General features: G+C 36.2%; 1 protein-coding gene across 1 annotated transcript in view; it reads right to left on the reverse strand.

Moving 5' to 3' along the window:
• Window positions 1-9103: 9103 nt before the first annotated feature.
• The window catches only part of LANCL3 (LanC like 3), an 89838-nt gene continuing 78774 nt past the window's right edge, over window positions 9104-20167 (reverse strand). Inside the window, exons 4-5 of the mRNA XM_041001915.1 lie at window positions 13574-13781; window positions 9104-9263 (exon numbers count right to left, since the gene is read on the reverse strand). Coding sequence (XP_040857849.1) covers window positions 9104-9263; window positions 13574-13781 — 368 coding nt within the window. The remainder of the gene's footprint in view (window positions 9264-13573; window positions 13782-20167) is intronic.

Below are 20167 nucleotides of genomic sequence, written 5' to 3' on the forward strand. Positions count from 1 at the left end.
TAATCGGTAGCTTAAAATTGATCATCGACACACACTCAATATTTAGCATTGAATTTTATTTTAAGGCAAAAGATTACCACAGGTTTTACATTAGGTGGGCCTGTAAATAACTGTGTTGTGGGGTGGGGTAACAAGCCAATAAATTACATAGCTTCAAACACTATAACGCCCAGTCAATGGTGGATGATTTTCTACAGTACAAAGCTAATACAGAAAACATATAGGAAAGATCACAGTGTTTAGACCATTGTGACAGCAGTTTTAAAAACACTAAGGTGTGCCTATAAGCTTCTCAATCAACCTTGCTTCTAAAGAATATTTCATTACATTAGTAACTTTTAAGCAAATCTCCCACAGGACGGTGGACCAATATCAACTGATTGTATTAATAATCCCCCTCCAGGAACAATGTAAGAAAAGCTGAAATCTGATGAGCATTTGCAAGTTCAGGTCTGCACACCAGCTAACCAGCACCAGTGATCAAGTCTTTCTGTATTATCACTTGTCATTTTTGTCCTTCAGAATAATGTATACAATAGAGCTTGTGATTACTCGTTTCCTGTCAACCACCAAAATGGATGTTCGTCTCAGAACAACTTACTGCCAGGCATTGAAATATATTTTCTCACTAGGATCCAAATAACCCATTATTTAAAAAAATATTATATACAATAATAGACCTATAGAAAGTGATTGTTTTGGCATAATAATTTGTCACATACCAGAATACTTGTAATTTGGTTTTATTATAAAATATACTAGTATGACATTTTGTGATATAATAAAATATCCAGAAGAATGCATTTCTCTAAATTTAGACCTAATTGTTATATAGATAAGCATCTGAAAGAGTCTCAAACTACCTCTAATGAAATATAATAATTAATGAGAGGCCCAAGAATCTGTTTTGGTGAAAGGGCATTTTAAAAGAAAAGCCTCTCATTTTGTGTGCAAGTCTTTCAAAACTTTAATTATATGCAATAAATAGAATTAAGGAAAATAAAATTAATAGTATTTGAAAGTAGTAATAACTATATTATTTATTTCTATAATTTTATGTTTTAAATCTGTATTTATGCTAAGGCAAATAGATTGTAAAGAGTATAATTCTATTAACAACCCTAATTCATCAAGCAATTCTTCAAAATTCCATAGTATCTTAAAACAATATTGTTTCCTAGATACAATAAGAAATAAGAAGATATACTCTATTGACAGATTATTCATTTGCATTGTCCTAAAATAATTAAGAAATTGCACTAATTTTCTCTTTTTAAAATGTTTCATTAGGAAGGTGAGCCTGTTTTCTCCAATGATCTAATTACTCTATAAGTTATGTTATTTGTGCAACACAAAGCCTTTTTTTGGTGAAATAAGATTTATTCACTTGCGAAATGCACAGTCTTAAATTAACATTGGTGTTTAATTATTTCTCTGTATTGTATGGCTTTGCAAAGTGTTCTCTCCAATAACTGGATCCCATATAATCTGCTTTTAAAATTACTTTTCATTTAGTGCCATTAAATCTAAGAGATTAAATTTAGATCTTCCAAGAAGAGCTCCCAAAGATGTTCAAAGTTGGAAGAGCTGTCACCAATTTAGAGAATGAACTGCCCTTCCTGGCATCCGATTCTAAAGTCAACCTTACGCACTTACGACTATTCCACCCATAATCCTGGAGAGTATGTAAAACTCATGTTACACTTTGCATGTATAAGAGTAAAGGCATCCTATGGCTGCAGACTTAAAAAGACATCTCTAATACTGAAATACTAAAGTTGAAAGCCAAAGACAAATAATTTGAGTCAGACATCTTATTTGAATGCATCAACATTTAAGAGTTACTGTAGTCAACTTGAACCAAATTCAGCAGCAGAGTTTAGTTTATTGGTAACTGCCACTTATGCACAGATCTAAACACAGAACCTATGGGTACAGGAGCAGAGATCCTGCCAAACCCAAGTGGCAAAATACCATTTGCTAAAAATAGACAGTAATTGAATATAATCTGTACCTTTAAACTGATGGCTATGTCATAGCTACTGCATAGACATTACAAGAACAGCACACATTAAAGCATGAAAATTAACACCACTTTCAAGCTCCTAAAAACGAAGCATTAGCAGGAACTGTATTAACTTTAAAAACTGTGTGTTCTATGTTTATACATATTCATGTCTAGTGCTACTTTCCCTGTCTTTTTAGACTGTTCAGCATTTCTCAAAGAATGAAGGGAAAGTGTGCATTTGGGAGCAAGACCTTACAGTCTTTTGTTGGTTTTAATTCCATATGTGGTAGTTCTAGAACAAAAAAGACATGTTGGCCCCAGGTAACTCTAAATACAAATATAAGTATGCAAGGCTCCAAACAGTGGAGAGGAAGAGAAAACACAAGTTTTTCTCATTACGTATGGCAATTTTTAGAATTCTTATAGATACAGAATTCAACAATTTCAAATAGGTTTCTTTACATCAGAGAGTTTTCTGAGACTTTATTATGTGATCTCCACAATTGGGCAAAAGAACTTTCCTAACATTTACTCACAAAGTTCATTTTTCCACATGGCAGCTGTTAGTACTGCTAAGCTACACTTAGGAAAATATCACAATTCTCATTCAGCATGAAGTGTCCTAATTCCATTTTCTCTCATAAAAACAAAAATAAGCAGTAAGAAGACCTTATCTATACGAGCAACTGAAACAGGATGCTAGCCTTATACTATCCAACACAGTGTGGCTTCTTGCATATTTGAAATATGGTCAGGCCAAACTGAGATGTGTGCTAAATGTAACATGCGCACTACATATTGAAGATTCAATACAAAAATGGAAAGTATAGTGATTGTCTATTGAAATGATAGTATTTTGGATATATTAAGTTAAATGAAATACAGGGGTATCTCCAGAAATTGTGACAAAGTGAAATTAAAAGATAAGTTTCTTTTGGTGCAAATTATTTTTTGAATCCCTGAATAATTTTTTCCCTGACACAGACTTTACATGAACTTTGTTGAAGACCCCTCAGAAATGTATTTCCCATTTTTTTAACCAAAATAAATGCAGACTTTTAATTTCATTTTCCACAAACTCTCAGAAGTACCCTCATGCATTATTAAAGCTAATTTAATCTTTTTTCTTTACTTTTTCTTCATGTGGCTACTATAAATGTTGAAGTTACCTATGTGGTTTGCATCTGTGGCTCACATTACATTTCTATTAGACACTGCTGCTATGTTTGTGAACCGTGAGGCTCTTAATTTCTACAGATTTAATAAAATATGAATGTTTAAGATACACTTCCCAAATTATAATAAGTACCCTCTTTAATTATGTACTAACATATTGGGGAGCAGTTAATGCAAAGTTAAGACCCATTCATTAATCAAGTTATGCTATGTTCACTCACTCAGATATATCTACTAGCTAAATGTTGGCTTTTATTTCATATGTGATACTGATTATGCTTAAATCAGTCTCTTGTCTTTCACTGCTTTCACAGCACACACACACACACACACACACACACACACACACACACACACACAGAAACTATTTCCTAGTAAGACTAAAACAAAACAGAGCAATAACAAAGAGAAAGCACACAGAAAGTCCTTGCAAACCATTTTCACAGTCCCAGAGTTGCCCTTTGTTTAGATTTTCCACTTTCCCTTTCTCTGTTGGTGTCCTACAGGAAGAAAGGCAAGTAATAAGAGGATAGTCTGATTTTAATCCGTAGTTCTCTCCAATCCCCTCCCTTGCCCATAGCAGTAATAGTGATGAATGGGATTCCACTGAATATGTTTCAGATTCAGTTCAAAGGGGAAAAATACCCCGTGCAGAAAGGCAAAAGAAGATGCGGTGAATTCTATAGATAAGGGACTTTGCCATTTGTGAAGGGGTCTAGGTTAAAATGACTATAAAATTCAATCTTTAAGGAAACAAGTATATTTTTTAAAACCTGAAGACATCATCCATCAGGCCTCAATTCATTAGCACTTTTAATTAAAGAAACAAGGAGAGAGATCACACCTCTAGTACAAGATTTATGATAATGGCAGAGGCCCATACATTTCAGGCCGCATTAAGTTAGTGGGGTTTTTAATTTTTTTTTTACAACAGTAAAAATAAAATAGCCAGGTTTATTTATGGAGAAAAAGCAAGACAAATGCATATTCTCATGCACAGCCACACTCATGGCGGGTTGTCCTACTTGCGAACTGACTACAAAATAGACCCAGTTCCTGCTGCTGTTGACCTTGCAGTCCATCCTTCTGTCCAAAAGAGAGTCCAGGTTTATTTAGCCTCCAGCTCTTAGCTAAAAGAAGACATGGACAGAAGAGATAAGGAAAACATCTACTCTCCCAGGAGGAAGGAGGTCACATGATAAAGCAGACACAGGATAAAACATATCATGCTGAACTACTTAAACAGGAGAGGAAGGAGGGGAAATTGCTCAATCAGGGTGGTTTGGAATTAGAGGTCCCAGGAAGCATTAAAGCCCACGAGTTAGATTAGCCTGGTGCTTAGCAGAATGAAATATGCATTCATAACTCACTTTGAGATGTCCATCTCCCAGCCTTTTCATTTGCTCTCTGCATTCATGCCAAGATCGCATAGCCTTGGCAAACTGGAGACTTAGCCATTTAGCTACTAATTTGGGACAGGGTTGTAGAAATAACTCAAGCCCCCAAAGGAAAACCTCATATTCAACTGAGAATATATTTATATTCCTATATGTCATGTCGTTCTAAATTAAAAGTATAAAGTAAATACAATCCCAAATTATTTTATTTTCCAATGTGTTTCACTCTGCAAACCTGGCCTGAGTGGCCCTTTTCTCTAGTTATTGGCACCACAAACTTTTGTTTTCAGTAAGCAAAATAAATATTTTCATTAAAAGGGGTTCTGGGTGGAAGCTGGGCAGGCATTTGGTGTTCAGGATGCCTTACCTCCTATGTCAGAGTGCCTGGGTTAGAGTTCCAGCTCCATTTCTGATCCCAGCTTCCTGCTAAAGCACTCTCTGAGACGCAGCAGGTAAAGGCTCAGGGAGTTAGGTCCCTGCCATTCCCATGGGAGGCCTAGGTTGTATTTCTGCTTCCTGGCTTCAGATTGATTCAGCCCAGTTAGTTGGGGGTATTTGGATTAATGAACCAGCAAATGGGATCGCTTTTTCTGTTTTTCAAATAAATTAGGAAGTTTTGTTTGCTTGTTTTGTTTTTAAGATAGCTCTGTAATGAAACTAGCCCTCGTAAATCAAGGCCTTCTGAGACACAAATGCTATAATCAGGACTGACTGGTGGTAGAATATTAAAAATTTAACACTTGGTTTATCCATTTTTTAGCCAAACCTCAAGCCCTGCATCCACCTATGGTGATTCTGTTTGGTGCAATGCTTATTGGTAGCCCTAACTCATCAGGATCCTCTATGCCATAGTAGATACTTAAAATATAGTATCCATTTAAATACATAAAGGGACTGTATATTTCATATCTATTTTATCATTGACAACTCTCATGACAACTCTGTGAAGTGGGTAGGGTGGTAATGTTGATGGTGATGATGATGATGATGAAAGCAACCATAGTGGTGTGGCCCATGGAGTTGCAGAACAAGGCTTTCGTATTTCTAACACAGGGCTCCTTACCTTGCTAATATTTTCCTCTTGAATGTGTGTTTTCTTAAAATAGTTATAAATTGCAAACACTTATGTTACACTGAAATTAGTGGAATTTGTTTTTATAGGTACTAAAATAATTTGAGACACCTTGATTAAAACCTTAGTTTGTCAAAAAACAACAACAACAAAAAGCCACCAGTGCATGACCTGATTTAGCACAGGCCAAGGAAATTATTTCCTGGGTTATCAGTACGTGAATGTTGTTATCTTAATAGTATAATCAATTACCTGAACAAGTACAGGGCTGCCAAGCCTCTTTTTTTTTTTCTAATTTAGCTTTATAAATGGAACCAAAAAAAAAGTATGACTGAAGCAGGATTGGATACATAATCATATTTGGATATATAATCATATTAATGAAATTTATTTTCATTTCATACAAAAATGTCCTGTATCAAATATAATGCATTATTAAATAATCCTTTCAATGTAACCTCAACATTTCCATTGTTATCATCAGAGTTTATACTTGTGTCACACAGAATAAATAATATTAAAAATATACTAGTGGTGGTGAAAATGTCCCCATAGCCCATATGAGGCAATATGCTTAGGTTCTATATTAAAAATGTTACTTGGGGGCAGCTGTTTGTTATACTGTTGTTTAGATGCTGCTTGAGATGTCTCCATCCCATATTGGAGTGCCTGAGTTTAAGTCCGATCCCTGCTCCTCATTCCAGCTTCCAGCTAATTCACACCCCGGGAGGCAGCAGTGATGGCTCAAGTGTCTGGGCCCTTACTGTCCACATGGGAGACCTGGGTTCCTGCCTTCAGTTTAGCCCAGGCCTAGCTATTTCAAGCTTTTGGGTATGAAACAGCCGATGGAAAATTGTTCTTTGTCTCTGCCTGTGTCTCTTAATTGCAAATATAATGAAACAAATTTCCAAAAAAAGAATATTATATAGAAAAAGACAACTTGAGTAATTACATAAGCGACATACCAATTTCCTACAGTAAAACATAAGGATCCGTTTGCCTCCTTCTTGAGGAAAATAGAAGAGTACTACCCCGAGTCAATAATTCACCATTTGGGAGCATTAACTAGCCTATTCTTTTTTCTAACCTACTGAGGTGCCATTTCATAAATACAGTCCCAAAACCTGATTTTGGCTTGGATTTGACACCACAAAGGGCTGCCTTTTCACCATGGTCAGCACAATGCCCTGGTCACTCCACCAGACCCTAAAGGAACATGTCAACAGAAAAGAGGTTCAGTTTTTCAAAAATCCTTGGAAATGGAATTGATATAATGAGCTGTGGTTTCATTTCTTAATGTTTTTGGTTTTTGGTTTCAAGGATAAATGGTGAAAGAGTAAGCAAACAGAATAGGAAGGCAACTTTAAGAGAAGGGGCATTTAGTCCATTGCTGTCTCTCCACCTTACAGAGTAGATCATTGACTAAATAAAGTTGAAAAGTGAAACTGCGAGTTTGAATCCTTGTTTTTCTGCCCCTTCCTGGCTAGGAGACTTAAGCAAAAAATTGAACAATCTTCAAGGGGACACTGAATGATGACAAAAATGTTTATGTTCCCTAAGGCCCTGCTACTAGATGGCTATTATCTTCAGGATAAACTATATGCAATGGATTTAAAATGAGATGGTGAAAAGCAGGTGTTGTTATCATTCCAAAAGACTTATGGCCTTTTAGCAGGTACTTGACTATTCTGGAACCCAATTTGGGGAGCCATTTGAAACCTGATATTTATGTCACATTGTCCCAAAGTTAGTGTTTTCACAGATGAACAACTGAGGCCAAGTTTACACAATTACATCTGAGGATGTAAACTTGGAACAGTAAGCTTACAGATGTCTCATAGTTTTTCATCATGTTGATTTAATTCTTTTGATGAGTGAAAATGTACACAGAGCCATAAAACATATGAAAAGAGTTCTCACTTTTTTGGGGTCAAATTTTTGAGAATCTTTTGAATGCTAGAGATATCTTCCCCCCAAAATGAGCCCCCCCCCCCACACACATACGCACGCACGCACACACACACAGGCATGCCCACATACCTACATATACATAAATACTTTGAGCAACAGAGAATTCCCTAACACTTTCAAAAGTATGCCTATGATTCACGTAAGGAACTACTGAACTAAGAATAATTTCTAGAGTTTATATAAGGATAGATGACACAGAGATATGCTTGTATGTGTGTATATATGTATATATATATCCTAACATTTAATAACTATTTAAATGATTAAGTCTTAAACAGTATATTTCCAACGACCAAATTCTAGGAAAGTTAGACTCATTCTGCACATTTAAGTGACAGATGCTCCTATGGTGTTTTGTGAACCACTATTTAATTGAAGCAGCTTCACAATTCCTATGTGTTTATACCTACAAATGGGTTTTCTACCAATTTCTAGTGGACCTTTTCTCTTGGTAAACAAAGTAACTAGCCAGAGCATTTCCTCATCTCTTAATATTATTAAAATATTGAGCAATGTTCTTTCCACAAACACTGATGCTTGGCTCAGCCTGTTTCTGCTTGTCCCAAGGGACACAGTATTCTATCAAAGGCAGAAACTACACATCTTTGTAGTGGTTACCCTCATCTCTGATCTGAGTAACTTTTACCAATAGTATATTTTACAGCTCGGCTAATAGCTTCATAGGGGGCTATGTATGTAAAGGCAGTTTTAAAATTTCACTAACAATAGACAGCTCACACCTCAAATTGTAAAAAACATTTGACAGCAACATTTGCTACAGTATTGGTTAGCCTGTGAGTTTTGCTGTACTAATTGAGCATTAGGAAAGGAAAAGGAGCCAGGAACAGAAATGTTCTAAGGCCTAATGAAACTTTCACTTTCAATGTATTAGTTATGATATGACTTCTTTAAAGTGCTCAGGATAATAATAGGAAAACAAAAGATTGATATGCAAATATCTCCATTCAGTAAACATCAGGAATTTCAGTAATTAAAGGTGTAGGACAACCAAGAGTTTCCTTTTATGTCCTTCAGCATCCTAACACTTCATCACTTACTAGCAGTTTTCAATAATTTCAGTTTTGAATTGTCTTTTTTTCCCAGAATTTAGGGGTGGGAGGTACCCACAAACGGCCAAATTCTCTCCAAGTATGAAGATATAAGCATTTTATTTCCATAGTCCATATTTGCTTTGTTTCTCTATCCTAACTAAAAACAGATTCTCTTTCCAATTTTTTTCATCCCTGGTTTCACATCTATTTCTTGAAATACCAAAGATGTGCTATGGTTTCCTTCCTTTGCAGGTTCTTTCTTTTGTTTGGTATCACTCTCTTCAACTGCCTTTTCCCCTCCTTCTGGTGGCAATGTTAAGGCTTATGCTTGTAATACCATTAAATGTGGGTTATGTGGTATCTGCCTTGGGTAGGCTCAGGAAATCTCAGGGGGCTTCTGCAAGACCACAATGGAAGATGGAGCCTACTAAACAAAGACACTGAAGAGAGGGAATTCAGCCTGATTGGGCTGCAGCAGATCGATGAGAAAGCACACGGTCCCAGAGAAGCCTTCATACAAGCTGTAGATGCTTTCAAGGACCCGGGAACCGGCCTTGAATTCCTCAGTAAATAAGAATTGAGCAAACCTAAGAGGAGAAAACATAAATAATTTTAATATGAGTGTTTCCATATAATTGGCTATGGGTCAATATTTCCACTTTCACAAAATTAAATGTTTAGCAGATTTTCTTTCTAGAATTATGCAGTTATTGTAAGAAATAATTTTTCGCCACTGGCAAAATAAAGCAATTGTTATATAATTATGCATGTTTCACAACAAATCAAGCTAGCAAGCAAATCCAATATTTGAAAAGCAAAGCACTTTGGTATTTTCTGACGATATGATTCCTCTGTCATCCAATAATTAAAAGCAAAAAAAAAAAGACAAATATAAATCACCCTATTTTTATTTATCTTGAATATAATTAAACTGATATATCACTGTTCCTTTTAAACAAACAAACAAAAAAAACCAAATACTCTGTGTTTCTCCAGGCATATTATTTCTAATCTGGGTTTCATTTATATGTGACAAAGAGTAGAGACTGAAAATAAATAGCCTGATTTTCTACAATCTGTGCTTTGGGCAAACAAAGGAAGAAGATGAATGGGAAAAAGCAAGCAACCTTTTATAAAGATGACATCAAATAGCAATCTCAGCTCCATGACAGATAGTTTTTAAGACACCACCTTAGACATAAATCACTGTCCTCTAAATTCCCTAAGCCTTTTTTTTCTTTTTACCCATATTTACCACAAATCCTATTCAGACTATTTGTAATGAGTATCATTTGTATAGTAGTCCACAGCTTTTAAAATATTATTACGATGTTATCTTTTTACTGACTTACCCTACTTGTTTCCACTAGCAACAAAAATAAACAACAATTCCGAGGCTGGAGCTCACTTGATGAGCCCCAGAACTGATACTGCCATAAATATAAATCATTGCTACTTCATAGGGGGTCTAATGAACAGTAATGACCTATTTGATCTCCTAAGGCTTTTGGAATTATTGGTGGTAGCTTAGAATCTATTAGCAGGAAACATTAAATTCTATCCAATATAATGTTACTTGCAACTGTTTTCCTCAGCATACAATTCTAAAACAGAATTTCAAACTTTGAACAGTAGAAGAATGATACATCCTTTGAGTTAATTCAAGATTTATAATTATATCATTAAATCAGTATCATGGTATAGCTTCAGAGAGGGACTTTATCTTTGCAGTCCTGTAAATCATTTGCCATTCTGGATTACTTCTCAGAAAAAAAAATTACATCCATAAAATAAAATAGTCAGGATTACAAAGGAAGTTAACTTTATGAAAGCAGTTAGATAACCTTTAAACAAAATTTATGATATAAAAACATATTTGTACCTTATAAACCCATTAAATGACAAAATACATTAGTAGGTCAAATAAATCCTGATAAGTCTAAGTAATGAAAAGACTAAAATGTATTTTACAATACCTGCAACAAGAGTTAATATGAAATGAGAATATCTATTACTTGTATCAGTTGCAGAGTCACAGCTACTGTTAATACTTACTGAATTATCTCTGACTTAAATTCAGAATCAAAGGCAATATCACAGTTCAATTTGAGATGTAATTTTTTTCCCATGTAAGTTCACAAATCCTACATGGAAAACCCTTGGTACAGTAGAGAGAGAATTTTGGAATTGAGATACATGTATTTGACAATTTCATGTTATATGACCTTTGTCAAATTTCTTAATTTGACTTTAAATTGGTGGAATTAGAGAACTGCATACCATTTACCGTAAAAATTAAAGATACCATATATCTGGCTCTGAGCATGTGTCAAGCATTAAGTAAATGAAAATGCCTTTTCACATAAACATAGCAGAATTTTTATAAGACAGAGGAAGTCATTCTATCATTCCTAAACAATTGAGCTTCAAACAGAGGACTGAGATATGTTAATGTTTTTTCAGTGCATGCATGTAAATATCATAAATATTTTATATTTTTTAACATTGCATACTGAAGAAAAGGCAAGTGACAGAATCATAATTACCTGTAAGTAATGAACATGTCTATTTACAAAACCCAACAGAATATAACAAAACTTAATAGAATAGACATCTAGCTCAGTAAGATGGCCAGATAAACAATTAAGTTACTTAGAAGATACAATGCAAAATTTCATCAAAATGTACACCCTAAAGTTGATAAACTGCAGTATTTCTATGCTTTAGAAAGCTTTCATAATCACCACTAATAAGCCACCTGGAACTACTGGAGGACGATACCACTCAAAATAAATTTGAGAACACAGAAAAATGACAGGAATAAAAATTACAGGAAACATTAAGTCCTTCATCAGATCAAAAACATCAATTATCATTTTTTTTACTATTCAGCCATAAAAAATAATGTAATTTTACCACTTGTAACAGAATGATCCCAGCTGGAAACCATTATGGCTCATGAAGTAAGCCAGTCCCAAAAGGACAAATACTATATATTTTCTCTGATAGAAGACAGTTGGTATGCAAAAATATATAAATGAACTGTATAAGGGAGACTAGCATGCCGGGAAGTAAAGGTGTTATACATTATATGCCTCTACTCCTAAATAAAACTAGGAATCCCAATGAAACTTATAAACATACCTCTATTTTAGGATATTGGGTTTTCTACCTTTGCCTCGACTTACTATGTCATAATACATTTAAACGTCAGAAATTAAACTTGTAACTTGTTCTAAGGGACTATAGTATTATGAAAGCATGGGGACAAATGGGGGGAGAGGTAAAGGAGGAGGGAAAAGGAGGGCAGGGGAAGGAGGAACCCCTATACCTACCTAACTGTATTGTGGAAACCAATAAATAAAAATATTTTTTAAGATTTATTTTATTTTTATTGGAAAGTCAGATATACAGAAAGGAGAGGAGAGAGAGAGGAAGATCTTCCATCTGCTGATTAACTCCCTAAGGAGCCGCAACGGCCAGAGCTGAGCCGATCTGAAGACAGGAGCCAGGAACTTCCTAAGGTCTCCCACGCAGGTGCAGGGTCCCAAGGGTTTGGGCAGTCCTCGACTGCTTTCCCAGGCCACAAGCAGGGAGCTGGATGGGAAGTGGGGCTGGCAGGATTAGAACTGGTGTCCACATGGGATCATATGGGATCATATGCAAGGCGAGGACTTTAGCTGCTAGGCTACCGTGCCAGGCACCACAACAAATAAAAAATAATTTTTAAATAAACAGAAAGGTATAGCATGTTCCTGAATGGAGAAACTCAAAATTTTAAAGATGGTAATTATCCCTAAAGCAACCTATAAATTCAATGAACTTCCAATCAAATATCCATAAAATTTTTAACTTGGCAAACTGATTCTATGCTATAATCAGAGGAATAAGTGGAGAGAATACCTAAGAAAAATTTGGAATAAATTAATAATTAGATATGAAATTAGATAAATGGAACTGATGAAAGTCCAAAATAAAATTGGAATTTCAGATCATAGGAGTAATGAGTCAAGAGATGCTACCACAAATTTTCATTTTCATTAAACAAAATGGATATTTAATAGATGCCACTTTAAAAAGTTCTAGATGAATCAAAAATTTAAATGCTGAAGTGAAATTATAGAGGTACTAATATAAATATAAATTGATTTTTTTATCATCCAGGAAGGGGAAAATTCCTTTTAAAGCATAACACAAGTGTTAAGTGAAATATTAATAATTTTTACAAGAAAAATATTTGAATGCAACTGATGTTTGGTCTGGTTTGCAGGAAATAATTTAAAAGAGGAAAATTTGCCATTATTTGTCAAAATTATAAATAATATATATATCCTTTCATCTGGTGACTCCATTTCTATGAATTTTCCTTTAGATATACCTGTATGTATGCAAAATGACAAATGTACAAGGTTATTCATCACAGCATTACTTGCAGTCTAAAATAATGACAAATATATGCATAAAGTATTTTATCTCAATATTTAATAAATCATAGAAGTACAAATGTAGGTGATGAGCAAGATATACGGTGCTACCATTGTACAAATAGTGATGAACAAAATTTTACTAGCGATCTTCAAAAAGTTCACCGAAGATGAATATTATAAAAAATCTATGCATTAATTTTGAACCAAAATGCATTTATCTTTTTATTAATTTTTCCATAAAATTTGTGAACTACCCTTAGACATCTATTTACATGTATATACACAGAATGCCTCAGGGAAGATAACCAAGAAGCTGATAACACTGATTGTCTCCAGAGAGGTCAACTAAATGGTCAGAGGAGGGCACAATGTGACGTACATCTTGTGCTTTTTGAACCATGTGACTATACCACCTGCTGAGAAAATTAGATTAAATTTTTTGAAAAGATAAAAGCTTAAAAAAGGCTGACCTTTGAGCTCGATAGATGTATTTGGAATTTCCTGTAAGCCGGTACAGCAGCAAGAAGACATAGGCACTGCCAGCTACACCATGGCAAATGCCTGGCCCCTTCTTCAGCAGGCCCTTCTGCCACGTGAGTTCTCCACACCGAATACATGTGTCCAGGTACTGTGGCTTCTTTGAAACCAGATAAGCTTTGGCAAACAGATAGGCAATGCCTGTGAAAATATCAAAGACATTCAGGGGTGACTTTCAGGATTTAATACTGCAGAGCTGAACTTGTTGAGCTGTGAGGCATCACAAAGCACCAATTTCTAAATTGGTAGAGCATAGGCGAGGCCTGAGACATTGCTTTTCTAACAGCACACTCTTGGGAACGACACTTAGAGCAGCAAGGCTTATGGAATGTTCCACGAGGGAGTATTTTTCCCTGTGGGGTTTAGTGTTGCCTTCAATGCATCATGAAGCTGGCCTCTGGAGAAAGAACAACATTTTAATTGAAGTGCATCAATTGATGAAATTCAGAATTTAACCTACAAAGAGGTTAATATTTAATGATGCATACTCTCCTAAGTATTATGCTTTTCTGGCTCTTTGGAATATTTACACAGCTTGCCAATTTGCCCACAGAGATTTGGAATTTGTATTGTTGAAGCACCTGTAGCGATATTAATTTTTCTTAAGAACAAAACTTAAGAGTCTTTTGAAGAACAATGCTCCCAAAAGACCTTGCCAAGACTTCTACCTCGGCTATGAGGTGAGTTCTTCCCAAGTCGACTGTCCCAAGGAAAGAAATATTCTCACAATTCAACAGCAAAGGTAGTTTCGATTCACAAAAGCAGGAACAGAAACAAGAACCATAGAGTTCTTTATAAAATTTTCCCTAAGTTCCAGGTGCCAGGTACTCAAATTCAAAGACAGTCCAAAGCCTTGGGGTCCTGCACCTGTGTAGGAGACCTGGAAGAGGCTCCTGGCTCCTGGTTTCAGATTAGCTCAGCTCTGGCTGTTGTGGCCACTGGGAAGTAAATCAACAGATGGAAGATCTTCCTCTCTGTATATCTGACTTTGCAATAAAAACTTTTCTTTTAATAATAAAAGAAATTTTTTCCACAAATGAAAAAGTTTTAAACCCACAATTTTATTTAATTATACATTCATTCATTCACTGAAAGTGGTTAACTAATTATCTCCTGTATGCATAGCCCTAAGCAGAACTGGCTTCATAGGCATGTAAGTTCTGCTAGCTCATCCTCAAAATTCCAGGTCCCACAAATTATGTAGTCAGTACTGGCTGTGACAGAAATGCTCAATATGACTCTTACCTTTCAGAAAGGTACTGTCTGGAAAGAAACAAATATATATGTATATGTGAGTGATACATAATAGGACATGTAGCTCATAATGCCACTAGAACATAAATGTTATTGTCAATAATACTGGATTGAGGGTGCGATTGGTTAAGCTGCTGTTTTGCGAAGTTGGCATCCTATATCAGGGTGCCATTTTGAGTCCTAATTACTCAGCTTTATCCAGAGTTCCTCAAGTGCTAGGGTCCCTGATAGCTACATGGGACACCTGGAGGGAGTCCTGGTTCCTCGCTGAAGCCTGGCACACTCCTGGCTTTTGCCAGCATTTGGGGAATGAACCAGTGGATGGAAGGGGTGTGTGTGTGTGTGAGAGAGAGAGACACACACACAGAGAGGGAGAGAGAGACACAGACAGAGAGAGACTCTGCCTGTCAATAAATTAAAAAATAATCTTAAAACAATGCTAGAAGAATCAAAAAGATACTCTGAGGGAGAAAGTCAGGCAATGCCTTGGAAGGATCTAGAACTTTTTAAGATTTTGTAGGATGGATGGGAAATGCCAGTCTCAAAATGAGGCAAAGAGGGCATTCTCGGCATGAAAATCCCAAGGGGCAAAATCTAGGAGCCAGGAAGGACAAGCCACATAAAGGGTGTAGAAGAATAGACTGAGTTCTGATTATGGCTGCAAGGTGCACAGGATGTTTGCTTCAGCCCTAGTGCTTCAGCAAGAAAAAGTGCCATCCCATTCCTTCTGAGTTCAGTCTTGTGCAAACAGAAAGAGTGAACAAATCATACCTTTCTGATGGCGTTTTTGTTTTATGAGCAGGCTAGATAGGATTGTCTGTACCCTCTGTTCCCTGAATTGCATTTAAAAGACTCCACTTCAACCAGATTTTCAGGTTTTTCCTCCCTTCTGAGTGCTTTGGCAGGATGTTTCTCATTTCAGTCAATCTTGCTTTGCTCACTGCCTTGTCCATGTGGAACATAGATGTCTCCTACTTGAGATAAGAACCAAGGCCCAAGCCCATCTTGTTTGTCATTACTCTACCTCTAAAATTTTTCAAATTCAGTTAGACATCCTTGATCGTATTCTGTGGGCAACAGGGAACTAGTGGAAATGTTTTCATTGTAAACTGGTCAGTATTTATATAACAATATGATTGTTACTGTAAACAAAGTGGCATACAATGGTATCAGCAGAGACCTAAAAAGGGAAATGTGCAATAGTTATGAAGTGATTACATTGGCATAAAGATGGAAATGAAGCAAATAAAGAAATTATTCACAATACTTGGTGCCTCTTTAGTTATTGATTACTGTAGGCAAGAGACAATAGCAGATACTAAGGTTTTAAGACTCCTACAGCTTAACTGGAGATGTTAGTTAGGCTATGTGTGGGAAAATAGAGGTGTCGTGGGAGCACACAGGAAGGCTCCTAACCTCCAGTTATGGCAGGAGAGGCATATTATGGGGGCTGATGTCATCTAAACTGAGTATATCCTCAAGGATAAGGAGGAATTAGCCAGGTGTGCCAGAGGCTGTTGATGTCCTGTCTGGATCCTTTTTATCTTTCCAGCAGATTCCACACTGCCTCAAGGAAGAACCAGCTTGTTGGTATAACCTGTACCTTTTAAACTTAGCTCCACCTCAGAGCCAGGTGAAATTACAACCAGGTGGGTCACGCAGCTTTTTGGATTTTCTTCCTGCCCTTTCCAGCTTACCTGCTCCCACACAGGTTGCTTCCAAGACGGAGCTCTGCTTCTAAACACTGTTTACTAAACAGAGCCTCTAAACACTGTTTCTAAACATGTAAAGAACATGTTGAAGAGGGAAGTATTCCAACCACGAAAAGCCTAAATGGCTTCCTGTTGCTCCGATACGTTAGCACAATGCAGGATATCCTTTGTGACCCATCTTCTGCTCTGTTCTCTTTTCTCTTCTCCTCCCTTCCCCGCGTGAAGCTTTTCACTTCAGAAAACCAAACTGCCCACATTGCTTTTATGTTGATGATGTTCACTCTTTCTTAAACAAGTTTCCTGCCTTTCCTGGCTTAATTTATGCCAAGCATGGCCTCCTCTAGGAAGCCTTCTCTGAACTTACAGGCAGCACACCAGAAATCCTTTCCCTACAGGACCAGATTAAAATAATTTATTTCCATGTCTACCCGCTCTAGTAACCACCCAAGGGCAGAAACTATGTCTTGTTCACTTTCATCTCCCTAGTCCATAGTGTAGTGTTTAGCACCTCACAAGGACTCCACAAAAATCTATTGGATGTATTCCTCACTCTCCCATGAGCTAACACTGGGGTAAGATGGGAGATGTGGAAGGAAGAAGGGCAGAGATAGTCTAATTGCTGCCTCAGGCAGCTTAATAGGGATTGATCCTGTGGTTCTAGACAGAGTGCAAGGGTTTCACCTGAAGCCTGGGTCACATGTAAGAGGTTCTGGAAAACTTGTAAAGCTATGGGGTCCCAACCCAATCTAACGGAATTAACAGCAAGTCAGCTTAACCTAAAAGGAAGGAATGCTGCCTTTCTTTGCTTTTATTGGGAATTGCATTATTTTATCATGGGAACACTGATTGTATTGTGCATTGATAACAAACCTGAATCAGCATGCACATGTGTCTTTGCAAAATGTGACTTGGGAAAGGAATTATCATCTAATAAATATGGTTTGAGAGACCAAATCTTTGAAAATATGGATTTCAATAGAATCTTATGATAGCCAGACTAATGCATGCAATTTTTACTTGATAGACAATCATTACTCAGGTCCATTTGGGTGGACTGTGTAATATTGCTAATGTTCACATAGTGTATATGTATAGTTTAGTGAGCATTGGCATCTGTGCTGCAAAAACCTTATTGTTTTCTATTCAGTCACCAAGAGTCCTTTGAAAGAGTTTTTTTTTTTTGTAAATAAAAATATGAAGAAACCTACATCTGTGTTTCATGTATAGTAAAGGAAATGCACTGTAACATTACCGCAGTAATGACACAATCTAATGCAGTCAAGAGTTTGTTTTAGCCACAACATGTTTTAATGATTTTGCAAGTGAATTTCATCTTGTACTCCAAAGTCATCAAGGCTATGAAGTGATATGAATCTTCCCGTAATGCTTTATTGCATTTATGAGTAAAAGCTGCATGCCACCACTCTACATGATTATAAATATGGGCATCTCTAAAGCTTTCAGGATATGTCCCACAAGATTGGCCACGTTCCAGAGTCTAAAAGGAGTCTGAGGTTATGTAAAGGTTGAATTCCAGAATTCCAGAATTCCAGAACGGACATTTAGCCTAGAAGTTAAGACATCTGCATTCCACAATACAGTATGTGGGTTTGATATTTAGTTCTGACCCTTGACTCCACCTTACCACAAGAGTAAGCCCTGGGAGACGGTAGTGTTGACTCAGTAACCGAGTTCCTGTCACTGACATGGGAGCCCTGGATTGAGTTCTTGGCTTTTGGTTTTGGCTTGGCCCAGCCATGCCACTGCAGGCGTTTTAGGAATGAAACAGTAAATGGGTGTGCTCTCTCTTCTTCTCAATCTTTTCCTTCTCCCAATCTCTAATTACTGAAAAGTTAAAGAAAAAAATTAAATTCAACTACTCCATTTCACTGTGTTCATTTCATAGAAGAAGAGACAAAGGCAGAGAATAAACTGACATTTTTCTCAAACTCTTTTCGGTGGATATTGCTAGAGCTACAATTAAGCATACAGAGCCATGATTTTTGAATAAAAATAGTTTTTACGCTGATAACTAGGACTAGCACCTGAACATCTGGGGTGATGGAGAATAAGAATAAATTATAGGGAAAGATAAGGCAGCATTAACAAAGTTTCACATTATATATTCTGTGGCAGGTTTTTAATCACAGAATTGGTCTGCTGCCCCAGCCATCTGCACTGTTCATAAATCTATACTCAAAATGTTTTCTTCAAACAAATGAAAATTATCTTTTCTAGGCCACTTCCTGTTTCAGAATTTTTGGGGAGTTGGTTCTTCTCCAACGTTAGTGACATCTCAATGCTCTTGGACCTGTATTTATCAGACTTCTAATCATACTCAATGCTATTTTTTGGAGTATTTGGGATAGGAGTGGCAGAAATAATGGGCTACATTTAGTTTTTTAATTAATTTGTGAATTGGTTTAACTTTGTTAGTCCAGTGAGTACACAGATTGGATGATTTTGCTTTGAGACCTGTGCTTACTGCTGCTCTCAGGATGTTGAACATGAATGACAAAGGAGAATAACTTAAGTCCCCAAAGTGACACATTTCTATGCTGCACCATTGTGGTACATGATTTATAAAGACAGATGGCACTTAATGTACAGAAATGATGGAATAATTGCCCTTCAAGATACCTACATCAATGAAACGACCTGGTTGCTCATTTCAGTAGAATATGTTCCTATTCTTTATTGGACTTTTGCTGGCACCTTGTGTACTTTAAAATATTCTACATTTAACTTGGGACATCTCCAAAATTCAAGGATCCTGGGATGCTTGGAGAATATCCAGAGACCATCATCAAGATTGATTAAAGGAAATGAGAAATGGAAGTACTGAATGTAATAAGAGATATAATTCTCAGGATGGTAAATATATGTTATTTTTCCCCAGAAAGGTCAAAGCAAGAACAAATGGGCTCAAATGATAACTGGCAGGTGCTAGCCTGAACATTAATATACAGTGCCCTGGTACTGGTACAAGTATACACTTTGAAGTTTCTTCCATAGATAAAAATGGCAGGCAAACAATACAGGGACAGTAGACTGTGACTTATATTATCAACTCAAAATGCATTAAGAAAAAGGTGAAATTACACTTGGAATAAAGAACATTAACTAAGGAGTGAATGGAGATAATAAAAACCAGGTAACAAAGAAAAATTAAATGCTGTACTTTTAAAGCTGTACTTGTAGGAATGAATCACAGGCTTGAAAATTAGATCACGCAGAATCTAAATATTTTACTATTTTAAATCTCTCTCTGTTCAATTAATCAAAATGAATTGATTTATCTGAATTTAGCTTCTTTCAAATTGCCTCTTCTCCACATGCCGAATTAGCAGTGCAATGGAATTGTAAAAGAGGAGGGAAAGATAGTGTCTGATAAATTTCTAGGCTTAATTCCACAGAATTCACTAAGACGGCATCACATTTCTCTAGCCTTTTTTTATTAAATACTAATGCAAGTATTCATTTGAAGAATTATGCAATAGGGCACCTCAAACTTTAAGGTAAATACAAATTCCCTAAAGTTATTGGTAAAATGCAAAGTTT

Source organism: Ochotona curzoniae, unplaced genomic scaffold (assembly GCF_017591425.1).
Source record: "Ochotona curzoniae isolate NIBS_2020 unplaced genomic scaffold, NIBS_Ocur_1.0 contig_1274, whole genome shotgun sequence".
Classification (NCBI taxonomy): Eukaryota; Metazoa; Chordata; class Mammalia; order Lagomorpha; family Ochotonidae; genus Ochotona; species Ochotona curzoniae.